The sequence below is a fragment of the Ailuropoda melanoleuca genome, chromosome 4 (assembly GCF_002007445.2).
Source record: "Ailuropoda melanoleuca isolate Jingjing chromosome 4, ASM200744v2, whole genome shotgun sequence".
NCBI classification, from domain to species: Eukaryota; Metazoa; Chordata; class Mammalia; order Carnivora; family Ursidae; genus Ailuropoda; species Ailuropoda melanoleuca.
In genome coordinates, this window is record NC_048221.1 from 16,093,768 (window position 1) to 16,110,789 (window position 17,022).

The window sequence follows — 17,022 nt, forward strand, 5'->3', positions numbered from 1 at the left end:
CCCAGGTGCGCAGCAGCCAGTTCGCGCGGAAGCTGTGGCGGTCCTCCAGGCGCATCTCTCAGGTGTCCTCGGGGGAGACAGAGTACAACCCTGGAGAGGCGCGCTGACAGCCGCCCCGCCCCACCGCGCAGGCTCCTCCCCCAGCGGCCTCCGCCCTTGGAGGCCCCGCCCAGGAGTCGGCGGGAATCCGGAGGAGACCAAGCCGCGGCCGTCGGCCCGGCTCCGGGGGTGGGCGGGACCCCACCCCCGCCCAGCTCAGGGATTGGTGGGCTGTTCACTCCAGGAAGTCCCGCCCCTCGCCGGCAGAGGGGCCGCCCGGAGTTTGGCACTGGCCTCAGCGGCCGCACAGCACTTTTTGCACAGTGTGGGGCGGGAGCCCAGGCTCCCAAACCCCGCGTCCCGGTGGAGCACGGGGGCCGGGCTGTGGCCTTAATCTCTAAAGGCGGCCCCCCGCTCTCCCACTCTCGGCAATAAACCTGGCCTAGTTTTGTAGCTGCTTCGCCTCCGAGTATGCGTGCGCGCGGCGGCTCCGCCTGCCCAGGCCACCGTCCCGGGCTAGCGTTCCCGGCCCAGAAGCCTTCCAGGGCGACTCGTCCCCTCCGCGTGGGCTCAGTTTCCCCAGGCGCGCCGCCCCTGTCCTCGGGGACTCCGTCCGCAGATCCTTCCCGGCGGGTAGTTCTCCCGGTTCAGCGCGCCCTCGCGACGCCTCCGCACGTGTGCGCGTCCCTGCGCGGGGCGGGGCCGCGGACGGCCGCGCCNCCGCCCAGCCCCGCGCCTCGCCGGAGCTGGCCTCCCCAGGGACTGCACGCAGCCTTCCCGGCTGGCCCACGAGAGCCTGGCGGCGCAGAGGCCCGAGTCCCGCCAGCCCGAGTGGATCCTGGGAGCCGCGGAGGGGCGGCCGCCGCAGGTCAGGAGGGGGTTGAGGACAGAGCTCCGGGTCCTCCTGGACCGAGAGAGCCGAGGGCTGCTTTTCTGTCCCCCACCTCGAGGCCCGCCATCGTGCGGGTGTCGTCCGTCGTAGTGCCGGCGTCCGTGTTGGCATGCGTGGGCGTATTTTGTGGCCTGGAGACGGGTGTGTGTGCGCGCGTGTGTGTAGGCGGGGGTGGGGGTGGGGGTTAGAGGCTCCAGCCCCGCAGCTCAGGGTGGGTCGGGCAGACACAGGCCTGGTGTGGCTAGGCGCGCGGGTCACAGGCCCACCTGCCCGCCAGGATCCGGGAAGGGCCCCTTATGTGGTAAGTGACACAAATGAACAAGCCTCACTCTTGGCAAGGGCCACCGCAGTCACTGTCCCAGACCCACTTGCTGACTGGGCAGGGAAGTGAGTTTGGAGACCAGGCCGGATGTGGTGGTGGATGTTGGGGAGTTGGAGGGCCTGCCCCCAGGTTTCTTTTGTAGGCCGTTTCTGGGCAAGATCCATTGTCAGCCCAGATGGGGCTTCTCTTACCCAGGCCTTAGGAATCGGGTCCCAGCAGGATCAGTCCCAGATGGGTCCTGGGACTAAGTAGTCCTGCCCTTTAGGTTTCTGGCCTCCATGCCTTCTGAATTCCCAGGTGAGAAAGGACTAGGGGGCCTCTGGGCCCATATACTCTCTGCCCTTGCTGAACCCACCAAGGAACCCTGCTGTCCAGTTTCTGGGCAGGAGGTGAGGGCTGGACACTGACCCTGGAGGCAGGAGTGGGGCCATAGTCACAGGAAGCCCTACCTTCAGGACTTAGGGTGTTGGGTTCCTCAGGCTCATGCTGAGATGTCTGGGGGAGCCCCCAATCAGCAAGTCTCTGGCCTAGCTCTGACTGAGGTGAGGATGGGAGCCTCTGTGGTCCTCCGGTGCCATCCCTGGACTCAGACCAGTTTCCAACCTGCTCTCTTCCATCCTGAGGTGCACCCTGGCCCCTCTAGCTTTGGCCTGTGGGGACGAGCTCTGTCGACCCCACCCCATCTGACACAGGAGGAAACTGGTTCAGGTTGGGGGGGGGGCGCGGTAACCAGCCCTGGAGTGAATCACGATGGAGTGAGCCAGGAGAGGAGGACCCACTACACCAAGGGACTCCCAACATCTGGCCTGAAGAATTTCCCCCATCTTGCTACACATAGCCGATTTTGGACTCAGAGGAGAAGTCTCCCAGCTCCTTTGCCTGAGTGTTGCCATGACACTCCAACCCCTTCTCCAAGAGATGCAGTCCCTGGGAGCACTGCTAGCTGGCAGAGCCATGCTTCACAACTCCAGCCACAGGGAAGGCATGGTCCATGTGGGTAAGTGCCTTTTGATCCAGATTCTGGGCATTGGGTAGGTGGGTAGGTCACACACAGGTCCAGTCACAAGCTCTGGAGTCCCTGTACCCTATGCCCTGCCTGCACTGGATTGTAGTGATAACTGGCCTCCAGGCAGAAGCGAGCAGCAGCATTCACTTGCCTTCTAGCTCAGCTTTATTTTGCGAAACTCTACAAGGTCTCATGTGCAGAGGCCCCCATGGGGACCAACGTGTATCAGTTTGCTCTCAGGGTCCAGACGTGGTAGGAGAGACGGGACACACGGTGTAATGCCCCAGTAGACAGAGGAGGTACAGCCGGAGCCAGAAAAGGGAGAGACTGGGAGAGATCAAGGGAGCCCTCCCCGAGTAGGCGATACCTGCCAGTTAGAGAAGGTCAAACAGCAAGAGCAGACATCTGGATACCTGGGAGGAGGGTGCCCCAAGGAAGGGCTAGGGGTCCAAGAGTGGGGAGCAGAGAGGAGGCTGTGGGAAATAAGGGTGGGTAAGGAGCCAGTCTCAGTGCCGTGGTATGAATCTTTGAGTCTATGAATAGGGACTGTTGGTTCAAACCTGTCTGGTAGCAAAGTCTAAGTGACCGCTAGTTAGAGACCCTGGCCTTGATTCCTTGCTCTTGCTCCTATTTGTCCTTTCCGCTACAGATAAGACCCAGAGAGTACAGGACAGGGAAGGGGTATGGGTAGGGGGAGCTCTGGCCCCCAATACCTCTTCCCCATTCCCCCCTGAGCCTCCAGGGGCCTCAGGCAGCATTATCTTGGTCTACTGTGCCCTCCTGGCCGCCGTGGTCCTTGGTCTGCTCGCCTACGTGGCCTTCAAGTGGTAGGTACTTTGGGCACTGCCCTCTGGCACCCCCCTCCCCATCTGGACTCGCAGCCAGCTCCCTCTCTGTCTCAGTGAAGGCTGGAACAGGTTGGCGGGTCCCCCCTGCTCCCCACAGCTGGCGCTCACATAAACAAAGACAGCAGCTGGCCAAAGCTCGGACTGCAGAGCTGGGGGCCCTCGACAGGGACCAGAGGCACGGGGACAGCATTGTCTTCCTGGACAATCCCAGTGGTCGGGAGCCCTGCGCCCCCAGCCAGGGTGAGCCTCCTTCCCCAGTCTATAGACTTCCAGCCCCAGCTGTGCCATACCACCCAGCCCATCTGACCCTCGTGCCCCTCACATCTCCCACCCTAGGGCCACATCCTGAACGTGGCTGCCGGCTCTTCGTTCATCTCCCTCGGCAGCAGCAAGAGGAAGTGGAGCGGCTCCTGGAAGTGTCAGGCGAACCCGACAAGGGCTGGCAGGGCCTGGCAGGCCGCCTGGGCTACCAGGCTGACGCCGTGGAGATCATGGCCCGGGGCCAGGTGCCAGCCTCCACCCTGCTGAGGGACTGGGCTGTCAAAGAAGGCAGTGGTGCCACCCTCAGGGTGCTGGAGGGTGCCCTGGCTGCCATGGGCCGTGAAGATGTGGTCCGGGTTCTGGGCCCCCCGGCTGAGGGCTGCTCTGTGGTGTGAGTGACGCCACCACAGACCCGCCTCTCAGGGAACCCGCTTTGGTGCTCCCCTCCACCCGAACACACTTTCCCTTCTATGAGCTTCCTGGCATCGGTGGCCTCAGCCTGCTCTGTTGGGAGGGAACACGGAAGAGCCGGCCACCACTCACCTCCCCTTGCCCTACCTTCCTCGAGAACTGGGACCAGGACATGGGGGGACTTAGCAGTGAGGAGTGGCCCTGCCCTCCTCTTCTCCACTCCACCTTCCCTTATTTAGCCTCAACTGGTTTTTCTACTTTTGTATCTCCTATTAAAGGCAATTTTGGACTACTGTGCCGCCTCTGACTCCTTGGGCCTGTGGGACGGTTGGGTGGCTATGAGGCAGAGGCCCAGAAGAGGGTCCTGCGATGTGGGAGCACGTGAGCCAGCAGGCAGCGCACTCTGTGGAAGACGCGCGTGCGCTGGAGGCCCAGGCTGGCGTTCGCATCCCGCAGCTGCCATTCACTGGCTGTGTGTGGCAGGGAGCTCTTTTACCTTTCTGAGCTTGAGCTTCCTTAGCCGGAGAACACCAACTAGGATGGCACATTCAGTAGGCCCCCCCACCCCTTACACTGGCACTGAGGGGCCTTGGCATTGAGGCCGTTTTTGTGACTTCTGCTGTGACCAGTATCAAGGGGAAGCTGGAGGCGGACGCCCTGGGAAGCCAGCTACCAAGGGCATCAGGTCACCTCTAGATGAGAAAAAGGAAGCAAGACTCCCCTTATAAGACTCATGCTCCAGACTCCGGAGGGAGTTCCACACATGCTTGCATAGCTGTGTCTGTGATTTCCACACAAGCCAAGGGCAGGCAGGTCATCCCAGCCCCCAAGGGGCAGCTGAGGGCAGAGCAGCTGCAGCCAAGCTGCCTGCACCCCACACATCTGCAAGGAGAAGCAGACAAGCTGCTCACTGCCTTTGGAAGGGGCTGCTACGTCACACAGGCCCCTGCCTAGGAAGGAACAATGGCCACCATCCTGGCATCCGTGAGGGTCAGAGTACTTATGCAACACAGCCACCTAAATTCAGGAGTTGCTCGGGTTGATCCTGTCCTCCTGCTGACATGTGACGGATTGGCTGCTCTGTGAGTGCCAAACATCAGACTGCTGCTCCTTAGAAACTGTTCACCGGGACTGCTTAATCCCGGCAACCTTGTCCTTGAGGAAGGGCAGGTTTGCAGCCCCCTCCATCCAGGGAGGACCGCTGGGCGATAACCCAGGAGAGAGAGCAGAAGCTCAGCGTTCGGTCAGCTGAAATCAGACCAGTGCACTTGGGAGAGCTCACACCTCCGCGGGCAGGGAATCTGCCCCGCGGGCTCTCGAGGACCGGACTGGCCCTGAATGTGGAAGCCTGTGTGGAGTGGCACCCGACAGCTTCTGGATCGGCTGGTACCCCTCATCACAACTGAGGGATTGGAGTCTGAAGGTGTCAAGGGGTGTGTGGAACGGGAGAAGTTTTCGAAAAAACTCAATAGGGAGCTAAGATAACTATCCCTTTTCAAAGGTGTCCTTTCTGAAACTCTATAGCTCCCTGGTCGCCACCCTTTAATGAAAGGCCACCTAAATGTCCTTGGAACATCGGACACCTGGAGCCTCGGGTCAAACCAGGAGTTTGACTTGGGTGTGAGCGGCAGCAGAGCACAGGGCCACACCCCTGCACCACAAACCCACCCCAAAGACAGCCACTCCCTTTTAATGCGCACATTAACGGAGATATTCTCTGTAATAACTCTCAAATGTTAAGAGGGTTGAATTAAGAGTCCATCCATTTGGTATCATGTGCCTTAGTTTTGAAGGCTGCAGAAGCATGGGAAAACACTTTGGCTACATTATTAAATAGCATGTCTAATGATTAGAACTTTAAAATAGGTGTTTTTCTCCTCTTTTAACAATGAGGATATGAGTTCCTGAGCCTCTCTGAGCCTGAATTTCCTCATCCAAACAGTGCCAACTCCTGTCCCCAGGGTTGTCAGGATCAAGTGAGCACAACCCAAGCTCCAAGTGCCCAGCACAGCACCCAGCAGGCGAATGCTCTAAGCGCCATCCGCCCTGCCCCAGACTCAGCGGGCCACAGCCCCTTCCCCAAGGGCATTGCTGCAGGGAGCAAAACAGCCCTGGTGAGGAAGAGATGGGACCAATCTCTTTGCAAAGATGGCTCCAGACTGGCCTGCAGCCTACAGTCCTCCTCACAGCCCAGACAACTGATGCATCAAAGGGTGGTGGGTGAGGTGGGTTGGGCCACTGAGCCCTGCCTCCTCCAGGAGATGTCCACTCTCATCACAGCAGGTGCACTGTACGCCTTTACAGGGGTCCTCCCTCAGGTGTCCACGCCCAGTGTCAGGGTGCATGGTGGGGGAGGTTGGGGAACCCACTCATCAAAAGAGCATTCCAGGGAGCTTGGGGAACTCAGGTTTTGGAGGGAAGAAGTTCAATGCGTCTCTCTCCTCAGCCAGGAGCTATAAAGGGGAAAACTCGTGCCTTTCTCACTGCCTGACCTATTAACCAAAGAAGCCCAGAGACAAAGAGGCCCTCAGCTCTGCTTCTTTTGCTCTGGAACACATGTAGTTCAAGTTGACTCCACCCTGAACACAGGCATAAGATCCCAAGGCCGCAAGTATCAGTCACAGTGGGACCTGTCGGGAATAAGGCCTGTGATGAACCACAAGCTCAAGGATTAACTCTGGACTTCACACATCTGTGGCCACCATCTCTCCTTTCTCTCTCCAATGGCACCACTATATACAAATATGCTTGACTAGTTTTTAGGGAACACACATGCCAACTTCTTTAATTGATTTTATTTTTTACATAAAAAGTTCAGTAAAAATTGGATAAAGTAAAGTGATTTTAAGCAGTAAATCAATCTTATCAACATAGCACAAGGCTGGCCGAAACCACAAGGCAGCCTGCTTTGGACTATTTACATGATAACAAATTAAACCTTGCAGGAGAACTTAAAACTGTCCTTACAAAGTCTTCCTGTGATCTAGCACATAGAGGCTAAAAGCAAAACAAAAAACAAACAAAACCAGAAAAAAACAAATTATTTTCAATATATTCACATATACATTAAAATATAATACAGATCGTCAGGGGTGAGGGATCATGGGTGGGGATGCGCATGGGTCTGTGCGCTGACAGCACCGCCAAGGAGGAGACCCAGGTTTGGGAGTGGGGCTATGCCTGGCCAGGATCTTAGCGGGGTCCTTCTCTAAGCCCTTGCCTCTGATGGGCCTCCAACCACACCCCAACAGCTCATGACCAGGGATCACTTGTAGATGGAGCTCGTTTTCGTGGTTTTCAGATGCAATCTGCAGGTCTGAATTCCCCAGGGTGACGTGTCACCAGTAGCACAGCCCCGACGGGTTGGGGGGGGGGAGCGGGCCCGCAGAGTTTCTTCTCCCGAGTCTGTCCCACCTGCTCACCTGTCCTCCCACCCTGGCCCCACAAGTCACTCTAATTCAGTGTCCTCTTTGGGTTTGTAAACGGCCCCAAACTTCTGCATATACTTCTTAATGTACTCCTTGGTTTTGTGTTTCACATTCTCATTGCACTCCAGGTCCTCAGGGTTCTTACAGTACTTCAGCTCCTTATTCATCACGCCATGAGTCAGCTGTCCAGAACATAGGAAAAGAGACCAGAGTGGAAAGGATTTCAGGGGGTGAGGCCAGCCTGGTGCTGGGGTCAGCAGAAAGGGTAGGCTAAGCTCTGCGAGTCTGTGAGAGGACCACCAACCCCACCCTCACGTAGGGTGCCCTCCCTTCCCTAACCTTCCCTCCCTCTTCTAGGTCCCCAGCCTGGGCATCTGGCAAGGAAGACCCACTTTCTCTGATGAAAGGTACAAGGCTTGCCCAGAGCATCATCAGAACGGACAGAGGGGATACCTTGCGAGCTAGATGCTTGAAGTCTTCGGTTGTGGTGATTCTTCCCACTTTGCAGTCAGGTTTCCGGTAAGGGTTCAGGCACTGGACGATGAACTGGGACATCTGCAGGCAGGAAAAAGAGCACACGCTGCTCAAAAGTCCAGAGAGGGTAAGGGGTTGCACTGAGGAAATAATGAGACAGTCAATCCTTCCCTTTCCGCCACTCAGGTTGGCTGGTTTGGACAGAAGAGTGCTACTAGGCCAGTGGGATAGAAGAGAAAAGGATCCTAGGTCAGCCCTGAGAGGGAAGGGGCTGCCTTGGATAGATGAGCAAGCCTGACTGAGAGCAGCAGGAGGAGACCCAGCCACAGGACTCCACTGCTGAATCTCACAGCAGCCCCCGGTCTCAGCTAACCAATCTCATGTCCTTGACACAAAGAGACTGTACCTTGGAGGCAGAGCAGAGAGTGCGTCCCAGTGCTGCTAGGGTGCTGAGCAACCCCAGGAACACAGGCATTCTGTTACAGAAGGTCGCTCCGATTCTGTGTTACACGTCCCTTGATCCACACCACAGCAACGGAAGCACATGTAGGCATGGCATGCTAGCTGGTGGGAGAAGCCCCAGGACAGGACCCTTTCCCATACACGATGCCCAGCATCCTCCTGAGCGGTCTCTGCAGTTGTCTGTCCTACCAGTGGCTTATCTCAAAAGAGACCCCCCACAGGACCTCCGAAAGTCTCTGTGGTGCTAAGATCCCAGAGTACAGAGGAAGCAAAGAGGTCAATGATAACCATTTTGTCAGGGAGCACCTTGAATAGGGTCTACTGATCCCTGAAACTTCAGGAGGCTTCGGATGTTCAAAGAACAAGGCTCTATCACCAGGCAGGCACTGAGCCAACAGCTGCCGGTTGGCTGAGCTGAAACACCAATCATTTCACACAGGGAGAGCGAGAAACTAAGTTTTAGCCCTGGGAAAGGCTTTTATTCAGTTATTCTATGGTCTTCTGGCCTCCATCCTCTCTAGCTTCAATCCACTTCCCCAAATACAGTCAGGGAATTCCTTCTTCCTGGCTTCCAGTCCTGCAATGGCGCCCTGTAACTGCCAGACACACAGGCCCTAGATGAAGATGCGGTACTGCTCGGCCTCATCTTCCAACACTGCTCACACACCCTGTGCTAATCCCGTGGAAGGGATGATGATTTCCTCTGTTACTGTACATTCTACTGCCTGAAGTTACATCCCTCCTGATCTCTGGTCCATTCCTACACCCAACTCAAGAGCCCCTCCTGAAACCCCGCGCAGTGGCCTCCAGCCTGAAGATGGCACACAGCCTGCCATTACTTCTTTAGGTCTGCTTCCTCCCACAGTCAGTGAATCAGGACTGGAGTTCAGAATCTAGATGCCCTGAAGCAGACAAGGCTGGTGTCCTAACAGCTGGAAACACACACTTCCAGTAGCATGAAGGGGAGCTGCTTTTTCCCAGTCCCGTGAGGATGAGGCAGCCATCGAATGAAACGTCGCAGAAACAGAACTGGACGTTGAGCCAGAGGGCCTGGGTTCAGGTCGTCTGTCTAGAACTTACCTTCTCTGAACCTTAAGAGGTCCTCTCCCTGCGTAAGAAGAATGGCAATTCCTGTCTTGCCTATCTCAAGAGCGGTTACAGGGATGAAATAATAATGGATATGAAAGTGCTTATCACCCACCTGCAAAGGACCGTTCCAATGGGCCCCCCTCACATGACAACTACTCAGTTACACCACAGAAGCAAGGGAACACCCAAAGGCAGGGTTGCGTAACACTTAGGACAAGAAAGGAAAGGGCTCAGGCTTAAGCCTATGGAGCTCAGGGCCCACACCCACCAAACCTTACCTCTTTTCTGAATACTTCTTTGCTTTTCTTAGCCAGCTCACTGGAGGTGTCCGCTTCTGCTGTCTTAGGCTTTTTCGAGGTCTAGAAATACAAAAGAAAACACAACAGTGCTGGCATGAGAGGTCAGGTCGGTGATGTCCTGCTGTTCCAGAACCCTCCTTTCTTTCTCCCAGTTGGGACACCTGACTCATAGTTTTAGGATCCATTTCGAATCCTAAGTGGGCATGGCTTGGAGTCAGCTTGGCTGCTGTTACCAGTCTTACCTCACGTTTCAATCCTCTCATCTGGCTATGGCCTCCTTCCTATAAACCACGTTCTCTGCCCCAAGTTAAAGTTATATCCTTGATGTTGTTAAACATTTTCAGTTGTTCCAGAGTCGCCTTCTCTGCAGAGGAACGTACTGTGTGATGTGCCCCTCAGGTGCCTGTTCTGAGCTTCAGTACCCACACTGTCAAGTGAGGCCTCAGCTCGGTGAGTTCCACTTCTCCCGGCTCTGACATTCTAGGATTCCAGGACAAAGGCAAAGTCCTCTGTTCTGAAGACCTTTCGCCACACAACTGTCAGATCAGACCACACCATGGTCCTACCAGGCCTCTCCACTCCCCCTGTGTACTCATCGCCTTTCCTCCCAAGACAGAACTGGCTGGCCTGTGGGAAACCATCTCCGCATGCAGCACAGGCTCCCTGGAGGCTGGCATCTCCAGCTCAGGAAAGTAAAGACTAAAGACATATCGTGGTACGGGGGGGTAAGGAGACAAGAGTCAACCAAGTCAGCGAACAGATAAATAGATGCTAAGACACAGAAGATACTCTGTCCCAAGCTGGTAAGATGACGACAAACCTAAAAATACTCCTTTCCCACTGTGCTAGAGGGGAGGCTGCCAAGTTCCCCTGAACCAGACACTGCCAAGAGGTAAGGGGCTGGCAGCCCTGGCATTCAGCGCACCTGCCACGCAAGGCCTTCTCCCCATACATTTGCCCACCACCAACCATCAAGCCCATTAGTAAATGTACTTTTCCATAGAAAAGATTTATGAGCATTTCCTTCTGAAAGATTTCAGATGGATGTAGAAACCACAGTTGCTATTATAGGTACTTCATGTTTTTGCTAGCCGCTCAGAGCGGAGAATTTTTCTACTCCCCTTCCATCCCCCAGTGCTGATTCTTCCATTTCCATAAACAGTCTGAAGGCACTGGTGATGAAGGAGCTGTTCAACTCCCTTTGCTCTGGACTGGCTCCAGAGAAAGGTGGCACTCCCCTGCTTTGGGCTGCCACAAATCTGCTTTCTCTGATTTGCTATAAAAGCTTTACATATTTTCCATTTTTCTACTTTCTGCGGCTGTGGCAGCCGGAGGGGGAGGGCAGAGTAGAAAGAACATACAGATTCGACCTGTTTTTAGGAAACAAGACCAAAAAGCACACTGTAACTCTATTTTCTAATGTTTCGCTTTGGGATTTTGTGGTTACTTCTTCCAGGAGGAGAGTGCATGGCTGTGCTTCACAAAAAAACCTCGGGTAGCAAGGGATCAAGAACGGCCTCAATAAGCCCAGGAAACTTCCACACACCCTCAGCTGTTCTCTTGTAGATCTCAGGAATGAGGAGCAACAGCAACGGCTACAGAAAGCCCTGGAGGTATGACAACCATCTCAAGGCTCCTGAACCTACAAAAGAGGCCAGGCTCTCAGTGAGGGTACTGTGTGAAGAGAAACGTTCTGCTTCCCTCTGAATGGGGTATGTGTTCAGAAAGCTAAATAAATCTAGTGCATATTTAATAGCTTTCTAATTTAACCTCTGATTTGGTGAGGTTGGTAGGGCTTTAAAAACACAGTTATAGAGCACAGCCCACTGAGCTCTGTCTAGCTTTCGTGGTCCTTTTGAGTGCTGAGCAACTGGGACTGAGAAAGGAAATGTTCAAATGAAGGATGCCTAGACTTACATCATGGAAATCATAAACCAGATGAAGCACTCTAGGGAGTACTGAAATTCATGTACCCCTCATGGTCTGTGGTCTGCAAATGGCATGAGAAATGATTTCAGAAACCGATTAACACTTACTCAGGCCCAATGCCGAGCAGCACCCAGAGCCAGAGTCAGAGCCAAGGACAACACTTGATGGACACTGACACAAAAAACCTCTCTGACTCCAGAAAAGCCCCATTTGAAATGTGAGCATCTCTACAATATCTAAGCTTTTAAAACCAGTATTATTAACCTTCTAAAATGCCTACTGCCGATTAAAAATCCTTTAGCACCAGAAAAGACCATGAGCCTGGACCAATGGTCCCCAAAATGTAACAAGCTATTTCATGGGGTAGAGAACATCTACCTGTCATGCCAGTGGTGTCGCTGAGATTCCAGGAACCCATCAGAGAGGGGGAAAGCCCTATGACAGGCAAAAAAGCCATGTTTTCCCAGGGCCTCAGCAATAATCAGGTTGCCTTTTCCATCCACTGGCTCATATAAGGTGTCATCAGCCAATGGAGGATTTTGGCAGGAACCTATGTGAACAGTGGCCAGATGAGAGCACATAGTGAAATGTGGGCAGAGGGCCTGGTAGATAGCCAGAGCTTACTGCCTTTAGCAGCTCACCCTGCTATCAGCCTTAATCCGGATTCCAGGCAATCTGGCTGGAATATGACCAGATATGAATATAACAAGAAAGGCCTAAGTACATTCATATTACCCAAGGTGAGGTTTCGAGTCTTTTTGGCTTAGAAAGGGAATGACTTAAAGCTTATTGGATGGCTCTGGCAACCACACTCTGTCTGTTTAACACAACAAATGCAAACTCCACCCTTTATTATATAGGCAGAAGTGACCACGTCACAAAGCTCATGTGCCTTGGAACTCGGGAGTGCAGGCTGGCTGGAAGAAGTCCTGACAAAGACAGCACGATATACCGACCTAATGCTCTCTCCCTGAAATTAATTAAATATCCTTTGGAACATGAAATGTAAAACATTATTCAAGGAGGAACTTTATCTTTCAAGACAGCATGGATCCAGAAGCAGAAGTATAACACTATACACGATTCAACCTAAATTCTGCAATGCGTGAGCCTGTGTACATCTATTAAAAGGTGAAGTAAGAAGAAGCCTTGAAAATAATAAAAGCTCAGTATATTCTGTTTTGGAGTTGTGACCATCTTTGGTAGTAGAAAGAACAAAAATATTTATTTCAGTGTTTGGTTCTAAATAAGGCACCACACTTGATTCTGTCAAGAAAAAAAAATGGTGGGGACTGGAGAAGGACTGGACAGGAACAAAAAGATCTCTAAGGCAGTTTCTAGAAATAGTGTTTCAAAAGCCTGACTAGATTACACACAGGCTCCATTTATTTCCCGCAGAGAAAAGTGGAGCTGATACACCTGGAACTAAGGTCCTAAGAAGAACCAGAAGGCCTCCTACTCCTACTCCTACTCCTTCCATCTGGCCATGAGTGTAGTACAGTCCTGGGAGTTTCTCTCTGGTCCCCCAGCTATTGACCAGGCTGTGCTTATTGGGCAACTAACCATCTGCTCTGCAGAGATCCAGGCTCTGGTTTTTGACAATCCTCTCTCAAATGTGATTTCCCAGATCCCTCTCCATTGCCAAGGAGTGATTTCATATGGAATCCTTTTGCAAATTACCCCAACACCAAAGATGGGACCATCAATTGAAAAGACTCTTGGCCTCTGATCCCATCCTCTTCCAACTCCCTCAACCCAACAAACACTCCACAACCACTATTTTAACACAACATAGTTACACTTACGATATCTACTACCCTTGTGTCTGAATATTAATTAAAAGGCAGAAAGCAGCAGTAAAAACTGCTGTCTTTCAATCACGCAAGCAGTCAGGAATGATTCGCGTCTGGGGTCCTCAAAGGGAAGGCTTGACTTTACACTCACCACATGACGGATGATGGAAGAGAGCACAAGATGACCAAGAGGAGGGAACAACACTGGAGGAAAACAGAGAAGGAGGGCTCTCACAGATGCTTAGTCTCAGCATCAAAAGCTTTCAAAACCACCCATCCAGCACCACATACCACTCCTCAAAGAATTCTTTGCCCATTATACACCTTCCCCGTGTGGGTCCCATATCCCCCTAATGTTTCAAAAAAACAGCAATTTACTGATGACTCAAACCTAGACACAACTGTCTACCAGCCATTCTTATCCGGGGTCCTGTAAGAAGCTCAAATTCCACACTGAACTTATTTCCAAACCTCCTCATGATCTTTCCTTCATCCCCTAGACTGAATAATGGGATTTTATCACCCCAAGCCGTCCTTGGGCCTTCCTTGCCTCTTCCATACCCACTTGTTTGTGAAGCCTTGACCACAATGTGTGTCAAACGTCTCTGCGTGAATCCCCCACATCTCCACTCTCAGTTGCTCACTTTGCCTAAGTTATTATAATACTTTCCAATCTGATCTCCCTGCTACCAATCTCACCTTTTCAAATGATCCTGTTTTGCTCAAGGGAAACACATTTGACTGATTCCTCTGCTACTCTCATACAGTAATCACATTAGTAGGACACCAAGATCTTAGACAATTTAAATCTGACCTACATTCCCATATTTTAAAAGTCTTGTTCACTACCCCATATGCACCAAATTATATTATTCCCTATATACACTCTGTCTTATCCTAACTTTATGCCTTTGCAAAAACTGCTTAATCTACCTAGAATGCTCTTTCCTGCCCACCTTGGCTATAGGTAAAATCATGATTTTTGTGACATATCACTGATACATCTTCTCAGACCATTAATATCTGTGCTCCCATAGCATTTTGTACATTTCTTTTTTTTCTTTTTAAAGATTTTATTTATTTATTTTAGAAAGAGTAAGCGGGAGAGAGAACACAAGCAGGAGGTGCAGCAGAGGGAGAAGCAGGCTCCCACTGAGCAGGGAGCCTGATGCGGGTCTTGATCCCAGGACCTTGGGATCATGACCTGAGCAGAAGGCAGACACTTAACCAACTGAGCCACCCAGGTGTTCCTGTACATACTTCTAATATAGCAACTACCCCACTGTGTTCTTGGTATATAGATATGGCTATTTCTTTCTTTCTTTTCTTTTTTTTTTTAAGACAGAGAGAATCTTCCGCAGGCTCCATGCTCAGCACAGAGAGCAACGTGGGGCTTGAGCTCACGACTCTAAGATCATGACCTGAGCCAAAAATCAAGAGTTGGACACTCAATTGAGTCACCCAGGTGCCCTGATGTGCTTTTTCCTTAGAATGAACTTCCTGAAGACTAATATTCAGTTTTATTTCTCTTTCTATCCTTAATACCTCACACAAGGCCTCTAAGTTAATGAAAATTCACAGTGCTACAATCTGTATCTCCAAGGGGATTAAAACCTACATGAAAGCCCTAAAGATGAAAACAAGTTGGACAGAAGGAATAAAAACAACCCCACAGGCATCCTTCTCATGTCTTTTGAGATGCTAGTGAGGTGAACACAGCTGTAAGCTGGTTAGGAAGGTTGGATCAAAGTACGTCCCTAGCTATCCAAGTCAGAGTAGATATTGATGTTAGAGACAATGATCTGGAAAGGGATCCAAAGACTGACACCTCAAGCCTTTGACTTGTGCTTCAGGGCAAGTTTGGTTGGAAGATCAAAACTCATTTGTTCTTTCATCTGTTATACCCAAAGGGTTAATAACAAAGAACAGATGCCTTTTGTTTAGATTTTTCTCATAGAAATATAAGAATGGTAAAACTGACAAATCAGAGATAAAAGGCTAAAAGACACAGAGTGAATGTCCAGAGAATTTTTTGCTGGAAGCACATCACACTTAAGGGGTTTCCCCCCTGCATACCTGTTTCTATAAAAACTCTCCTACAGAAACTTCATACACTGCTGGGGTAGAAATGTACAATGACATAGCTACTTTATTTTTTAAGATTTGAGAACGAGAGAGAGAGAGAGAGAGAGAGAGAAAGAACATGCATGAGTGGTGTGGGGAGAGGGAGGAGTAGACTCCCCAGTAGACTCCGCAGTGAGCAGGGAGCCCGGAGCAGGACTCAATTTCAGAACCCTGAGATCATGACCCAAGCCGAAGGCAGATGCTTAACACACTGAGCCACCCAGGTGCCCCTGATATAGCTACTTCAGAAAAATGGTTTGGCAGTTTCTTAAAAGCTAAGCATAAATTAGTCCTATGACTCAGCAATTCCACTCCTAAGTATCCACCCAAGAGAACTGAAGATGTATGTCCAAAGTCTCACAACACAAATGTCCATATACCATTATTCATTACAGCCAAAGAGTGGAAACAACCCAAATGTCCATCAACTGGTGAATGGATAAACAAAATGTGGTACATCTATGCAAGGGAATATTATTCAGCCATAAAAATGAAATTTGGATACATGAGATAACAAGGATGAACTCTGAAAACATTATACTATGTAAGAAGCCAGTCACAAAAGACCATACGTTATATAATTCTACTTATATGAAATGTCCAGAAAAGGTGAATCTATCAAGAATTAAATAAATTTGTGGTTGGGCTGGGATAGGTGTGGGGATTTATCTGTAAATGGATATGAAAAATCTTTTTGGGGGGCATAAAAATGTTCTAAGAGCAGATTATGGCAATGGTTGCATAAATTTATTAAAAATCACTGAATTCTAAACATAAAACAACTGAACTTTATGTTAGGTATGTTATAGCTCAATAAAGTTTTTGTTTTGTTTTTTTAAAGCCCTTCCACAGACTTGTGTTTCTGGCCATGACAAGTTAACTATTAACGAACTATCCCTCTCACTGTAAACAACCAAAACACTAGACAAAATACATGAAACAACAGTTGCCATACACTGGACATTAAGCAGCACTGGATTACAATCCCAGAAGCAAGCGGAAAAAGGAACTTCCTTTTCTGGGATTGTATCCTGGCTTTCCATGTGTACTTCCTTTTTCCGCTTGCTTCTGGGATTGTATCCTGGCTTTCCATGTGTACCAGACCCAAGAGCAGGGAGAAAAACCTAAGCAGAGCTCAACATGCTGATCTCAGTGAGTTGAGGGGTAAGGCTGAAGTTCAAAGTGTCTGAGATGAGCTATAAACTAACAATTTCCAGAGCTCAAAGAGGCTGGAAAACATCTGTGCTTCTACCAGTTGGAGTGAAGAGACCTTGGTGTTAATCCAAGGCATTCGGTAGAGATCCCAGAAAAACCATCTCTTGGATAGTAGTAGTCATTCCAAGAGAAAAGACTACTCTGGACCCAGCCTAACAAAGATTAAGAAAAAAAATCCATCAATCTTTAATGGCAAATAAAACTGAAACTCAATGACATAACAATCACAATGTCTAGTGTTCAAATGAAAATTACTGGATGCACATAAAGCAGGAAGATTTTAATCTGATAACCACAAGAAAAATCATGCCCAGAAATAAAAGGGAAGCTGAACATTATAAACATTCAACAATATAAAGGAAAACATAAATAGCAAAGAAACTGATAGTATTAAAAATAACCAAACTGAAACTTTAGAGCTGAGAAATAT

At 50.8% G+C, this 17,022-nt stretch overlaps 3 protein-coding genes across 11 annotated transcripts in view; 2 read left to right on the forward strand and 1 right to left on the reverse strand.

Moving 5' to 3' along the window:
- Window positions 1-491, forward strand: part of NBEAL2 (neurobeachin like 2) — a 29,210-nt gene extending 28,719 nt beyond the window's left edge. For all 8 annotated transcript variants that reach the window (XM_034658207.1, XM_034658208.1, XM_034658203.1 and 5 more), the window contains one exon: window positions 6-491. In XM_034658207.1, the coding sequence (XP_034514098.1) occupies window positions 6-107 (102 nt within the window). In that variant the 3' untranslated portion in view covers window positions 108-491. The remainder of the gene's footprint in view (window positions 1-5) is intronic.
- On the forward strand, window positions 475-4,074 carry LOC100466539 (death domain-containing membrane protein NRADD). The gene is made up of 5 exons (XM_034658211.1): window positions 475-907; window positions 2,092-2,250; window positions 2,909-3,086; window positions 3,205-3,347; window positions 3,444-4,074. Exons 1-5 carry the CDS (start codon window positions 511-513, stop codon window positions 3,761-3,763), a joined length of 1,197 nt encoding a protein of 398 aa, XP_034514102.1. The 5' UTR covers window positions 475-510; the 3' UTR covers window positions 3,764-4,074.
- Window positions 4,075-6,559: 2,485 nt separating this feature from the next.
- The window catches only part of SETD2 (SET domain containing 2, histone lysine methyltransferase), a 91,837-nt gene continuing 81,374 nt past the window's right edge, over window positions 6,560-17,022 (reverse strand). Inside the window, exons 18-20 of one of the 2 annotated variants that reach the window (XM_002912844.4) lie at window positions 9,511-9,591; window positions 7,661-7,762; window positions 6,560-7,389 (exon numbers count right to left, since the gene is read on the reverse strand). In XM_002912844.4, the coding sequence (XP_002912890.1) occupies window positions 7,228-7,389; window positions 7,661-7,762; window positions 9,511-9,591 (345 nt within the window). In that variant the 3' untranslated portion in view covers window positions 6,560-7,227. Of the gene's footprint in view, window positions 7,390-7,660; window positions 7,763-9,510; window positions 9,592-13,404; window positions 13,458-17,022 lie in introns of those variants that run through there. The other variant, XR_004624681.1, reaches the window with a different exon arrangement.